The sequence below is a fragment of the Telmatherina bonti genome, assembly GCF_933228915.1.
Source record: "Telmatherina bonti genome assembly, chromosome: 20".
NCBI lineage: Eukaryota > Metazoa > Chordata > Actinopteri > Atheriniformes > Telmatherinidae > Telmatherina > Telmatherina bonti.
Genome location: NC_136618.1, coordinates 23,220,595 through 23,226,614, shown reverse-complemented (window position 1 = coordinate 23,226,614; position 6,020 = coordinate 23,220,595). Strand labels below are relative to the sequence as shown.

Genomic DNA, 6,020 nt, shown 5'->3' with positions numbered 1-6,020 from the left:
CTCCAGTGTCAACAACCCCCCCCCCACCTCATACATTAGAACAATGAATAAGCCAACACAAGTTTTAATTATTGACAATTTTATTGGACTGACCCCAAACAGTGGAGAATTATCGGCAACAATCTTTCAGCCCATTTTATAATTTGTGAAATCTAATATTCCTGAATAGTGCAAGGCAGTGTCACTGCATTTTTTTTTTTTTTTTGTGAAACAAAGATGCTTTGTGTGCCGTGCATTTCACCCGGTGAGCAAAACATTTTCATCCTTCAACATTTACACCTTTAAGGGGGACCTGAGAAGCAAAGAAATGGAAATTTAAAAACTGTGCCATTACATATTTCAAGATGTCTGTTATCAGCAGTGATTACTTCACCTACAGTTCAACATGCTTCGTTTAAGCCAGCCAATGGACATCAGCATCTAGTTTCTGTTCTCACCGTAGAGCCTGACAGGAGCACAGATTCAAATGAACACCTTCAGATAAAAAATGAAAATATGCAGACGGAAAAGAAAACACACCTCTTTCCCAGTGTAACTGTGGGTCATCATCGTCAGGGTCTTCGTCTCTAGGCCTGTGATACATCAACTTCCACTGACTGCTCATCTCTGTTTAGGTGATATGCAAAACAGTGGGAGATGGAACAACAATAAGTAAAAGTCCTCACTACTGTTCAACAGTTTCTATTAAACATACTATAACAGCCACAAGACACAAACTTGTCTGTGTGATCATCAGACCAGTTTGTCTACAGAGGTGATTTTCATTGTTTTTACAGAAGCCTAACTAAGATCTATAGAACCGGCTGCCAAGCTTACATTAGCATGCACTGAAAGAATTGGCCACAAAGGAAAGCTACAGGACTACCTGGGATTCGCATGTCTCTAGCCCAGTTTTTCTCAGTTCCAGTCCTCAGGTCACCCTGCCCTGCCTGTCCTAGACATGATCCTCCTCCAAAGCACTTGAGTCAGATTGTTGAACTTTCTCATCAAGTTCTTTGCAGCCTGTTAACAAGCCCTTTATTTTATTCAGATGTGTTAAAGTATGGCTGCCTATAAAACATGCAAAACAGGGGGGGGCCTTAGGACCGGAATTGAGAAACACTGCTCTAGCCTGATATGAGAGATCAGGTAGAAAGCTTAAAAGTTTAGCGTTGAATAATGGAAAGAGGCCCGAAACTTTCATTTTGGCCAGTCTGGATGGAAAAGCATCCCAATACAATCTATATTATTTCCCAGAAACATTTCTATGACCAATCATTTTTCCGTAGAGGTTCAACATTTGGAACAGTTGGGCCCACAGAGGCATCTTCAAAATGTTATAATTTTATAGGGAGTAAAAATGTGTGCATTTATTCGTTTAGATAAATTTTTGTATTTTTCAGAGCTTCAATAATTGTTTTATTTGGTCTGTTATACTTCAAGTTATTTCTGCTTGGCTCACTTAAGTCTTTGTTGTATCCTGTAAAAACATTGTTGGGTCTGTTTTTTTTCCCAAGGTTTAATTTTACTGTTGTCAAGCCACTTTAAATGACACATGCAAGTGGCCAACAACCCCATTTAAATAAAAAAAAAATACTTTAACTTCATGGACTGTTTATTAAATGCAAAAAGTATAAAGGTTTATCTGCACTTAAGATCAATACTTTTATAGAATTCAGGATGCAAACACAAAATGGATTAGATTTATATTGCACTTTGCTGCCAACAGCGCTCAAAGTGCTTATATTTGATCCATTACTTATCTAGTCCACATTCATAACTGGTGATGGTAAGCTGCTCTAGGACAAGCAGACATGGCAGCCAAAGTGTGCCAGCAGCCTCTTCAAAAACCATATCAACCATAAAAGACATTCATACTCATTTTAGATAGTTATGGCTGAGTGGCAGCCAGTGGCTGGTTTCAGACATCTAAAAATAAAAACTGAATAGTCTGAATTACCCTGTCATGGTGTACCAATGGAAAGACACTACTTCTGAGAAAGACCCAAAAGATAACACTGCAAACAACTAACGTTCACCATATATCCCCCTATACTCCCCCTTTACCTGCAGGGGTTTGGAAGGACAAGAAGCAGACTGCTCCCCCGTTTTGAAGGTTAGTAATCCAATCAGAAGTGTAAAGACAGCCAAAAATCTGCCTTTGCAACTTCGGAGTCGTGCAGTTTTTCATTTTGCATTTGAACGAATGCTTGCCAATCACTTTTTCTTTACAAATACAAAATTTCGAAAAAAAGATGCAAATCCTTTTTCAACAAATTCACAAACTAGAATTTCTCAAGCTTTTTCTTTCTTTTTTTAATAGAAGGTGACAAAACCTGATTTACAAATTTAAACTGAAATAATTCTCAAGCTAGCTTCATAATGAAAAGATGGAGCAGTAAAGACTGTGGGATTTCTGGCAGCATACTAATACTTTGGAGTCAGAAGCAACAAATGTTTGGGTTTAGAATGGTCTCTGTTGTGTATCAGCTGCATAGAAACCTAAATCTACAAGGGTGGAGGAGTACTTAAAGGTTGGCATGGTAACCACATCCTATCACTTTCTCACTGGGTCCCACTTTATTTGTCCCAGTAAGAAAATGCTCTGCAAGGGTGGTATGGGGCATGAGTTACATCATGTCTTTTCAAAAGGGGTGATAAATGCCTCACTTCCAATGGTTCAACTTGGATTAAAGTCCAATCAGGCTGCTCTTTCACCATTTCACTTTGCTCAATTATTCTACATTGGTAGGGATAAAGAGAGCTTTAAGGTTAGAAGTTCAAATGCATAAAAAAGGCTGTCATCATAAATATTAAGATCTTCCAAACGTTTATCTCCAGTGTTGCGTTACTACCCTGGGAAACTGCACATCTAAAAAGTGATGGTTTGAAGGTTACTTGTCCATTCAAAAGACGACGCAGGATCCTGCAATCACTACGTGACTAGTTGAGAGTGAGATTCATGGGTTTAAAGCACTCTTCATATGGCTTCCACTTAGGTAAAATTGAGCTGGAGGTATCCATTTACAAAGAAACTTCCTAATAAAAAAAAGACTTAAAATGTACTTCTGTGCTCTACAGTTTCTCAAACATCTGGCTTCAAAAGAGTTCAGGCTGAGGTAGGAGTAGCAAATAAATGCAATTTCTAGAGTTGAACCATTTTAACTCAAATGTAACACTTAAAAGCTCAAAGAGAGAACACTACAATTAAATTTACTGGATTTTCAACAAGACAAGCTCTGTTTGCTGCAAAAACATTTTACCTTGTCTCTGCAGAGCGGCGGCCTGTCTCCTCAGGGGCGTCACATCTCCATCCACCCACCTGCCCTGGTCTGCTGTGGTCAGCTCTTCGCTGCAGAATTTATCTAAACAATTTCAAATACTCACTGTTTCTATTGTAAAATCACAAATAAAATTGTTTGCATAAACTTACTTACCCTGACATGTCCTACACTGCAGCTCTCTACTGTCCAACTCCAGTTCGACTCCAGTCTCAATTTCAGCTGCATCCTGCTTGCAAACAGGATCTTCTTCCTTCTCCACTGGATCTGAGGGCTCTTTGTACTGGCCTCTTTTATACCAAGACTTAGCTGCATGTCTTGGTGGGAGCAAGTGGGCTTTCTTCGGTGCAGAATGCTTCCTCACAACTACTCTGACCGGTTCCTTGCACCCTCTTCCATATCTGCCCTCCTCCTCAGAGTCTACAGCTTCATCCCGGTACATCTTTGAGCTGTTGCCTTTGATCCTGCCTGTCCCTTTTGACAGATTTTTTCCACAACAAGCACACAAAAACCTCTTTGAATCTGGCAACCATGCTTCTTCTACATCTTCAGTGTCTTGAGGGGACCTACTGATGACCTCTGCGTGCCTCCTACCAGTGTAAATATGTTTGGGTAAGAGATCGGCATCGTCCAGATCTGTGGAAAACATTTCGTCTCTTGAGGAGAGCTCGTCCAAAGATGGACTGAGTACACTCATGCGCTCATGTGTCGTTTGCATTGAGAGGTAGTTGTAGTAGTAAGGGGCAGCTGAAGAGGAGAGGTGGTCAGCTCCAGCCGCTCCAGGTGTTAAGACATCATCGAAGGGAAGTTTGAGAATGTGGCAACTTTGATCAGCTTTAACGTCATCACAAAGATGTTCTTCCTTTGAGGCTTTTTTGCTGCTTTTAGCTTCCTTATGCGGTGTCTGACTGGAGGAAAAGGAGAGCGTCTGTGCAGATTCCTCTGCATCACACCTGGAAACACTTAAGTCAGTCACTAAGATATTTGACTGGATATCTGTGACCTCTTTCTCACGAGGGATCAAGTGTCGGTCTGATACACACTGCTCAAGCTCAGGACACTCTTCATGGATCGATGAGCTATCGATAGGCAGCTCCTCTTCAAGTCTGCCTGTCCAGCACTCATTAGGACTCAGAGGGTCTATGATCGCTTGGTTAGACTCTTCATACATTACTGCAGTGGAGTCACTGAGGGGAACAACTGGGGACTCCAAACAGCTGTCCGGAAGTGCTGAAGGCAGGCTCTGACCCTGCTCTTCATTCTTCTTCTCTTCTCCAGGGGAAAACACACTGGAAGACTGAGATGCAACACCAGAATCAAGTTCTCGCTCAGCAACCTGCATCTCGGTGGCTCTAATCTTATCCAGACACTTAATGAGCTTGGCTATTGCTTCACTGGGGTCAGTTTGAGCTTCTGAACAAGCAGTTTCTCGACGTCCGTAAGGCTGTGAATGATGCTGTTGACGAGGTATGTCAACCCAGGAAGGAGGGTGGAAGCGAGGTTCAAACATCCGCCTGTAATCCACTGGGTATATTGGAGCGTGTGGTAAAACAAATCCAGGATATGGCACAAACGGGTAAGGATGCATGCAGGGGCGGCCAAGATTAAAACCTAAAAACATGAAAAACATTTTTTTTGGGGGGGGGGCACTGAGATTTTGAATAGCTTGATTGTGCCAGATGATACTGTAAATGGGATGTTACCTCCAGGTAACCCATAGTGACTGTATGGGTTGTTGAGCTGCCACTGTAGGTAGTAAGGCTGGGAAGGAGGCTGAACATAGAAAAAAGGCCTGGGGTGGGAATTTCTCTGCGCTCCGCTCCCAAATGAATGCTGTTTACTTGTATCTACAAGAAAAGGTTCAATATATGTTCATACTACATATACAGTTACATTTAATACAAGTTTCAACTCTTTACTATCATTATATATATATATATATATATATATATATATATAGAAAGGGAAAGTCTTTACCGTCCATTTTCATTAACGTTCTCGTTCAACTTGTCGAAAATAAAACACGCAGAGGGATGAAAACAACCAAATAAACATCCCCTAACTTCGGAAAAAAGCCGTTTTAATATATACAGATAGTTTCTATTAAAGCAAACTAAAGTAGAAACGCTTCACCTAGTTCTACATCACGTCCTACTTCCAAAAGCTGCTCCAGGTCTGCTAATCATTCATATAGGAAACAGCTGCTGCTTTGTCAGCACTGCTGAGTTCAGGTGCAGACGGACTATGTGGCATTCATCTCTAAGTGAACTTTAGTGAATAATTATTTTAAAATAATTCAAGCGACACACACGTAGTATATGGTCACATAAAGCCAGTTGTCGCCTCATAAATACTCAGGATGGGGTATTCGATTGAAGTTAAGATTCACTGCAATCTGATGGTTTATTTTAAGTCATTTATTATGAACTGGCTCGAACCAACCGAGGTGTCTGTAAACTGCCCAGAGATCAAATTGTTTTTATGCAGTGCAATATAAATAAAGCTAAATTGAACATAGTATTATGACCAAATACTGTATATCCCTATCCCATTGTTACCCCCAATTTCCCCAACCCATCAACACTCACATCCTTCACTGCAAGATTATCACTATTTAGGTACAGAATGTGCAATAAAGACCAGTTTCACTCGATCAGAAAACTGCATCCATGCTAAATCGAGCCTTTATCGGTTGTTGTAGCCTGTATGCATAGTTCTTAGATTTAAAGTAAGTTGTAAGGTTTATTTATTTATTATTAT

The 6,020-nt window shown here is 40.6% G+C and overlaps 1 protein-coding gene across 1 annotated transcript; it reads right to left on the bottom strand.

Moving 5' to 3' along the window:
• Window positions 1–259: 259 nt before the first annotated feature.
• buc (bucky ball) lies at window positions 260–5,244 on the bottom strand (the record flags this gene model as incomplete). Its single annotated transcript, XM_079259969.1, has 7 exons — window positions 260–292; window positions 438–445; window positions 520–606; window positions 3,243–3,344; window positions 3,417–4,871; window positions 4,964–5,107; window positions 5,238–5,244. The coding sequence occupies 7 exons, from the start codon at window positions 5,242–5,244 to the stop codon at window positions 260–262; spliced, it is 1,836 nt and encodes a 611-aa protein (XP_079116095.1).
• Between the last annotated feature and the right edge of the window lie 776 nt (window positions 5,245–6,020).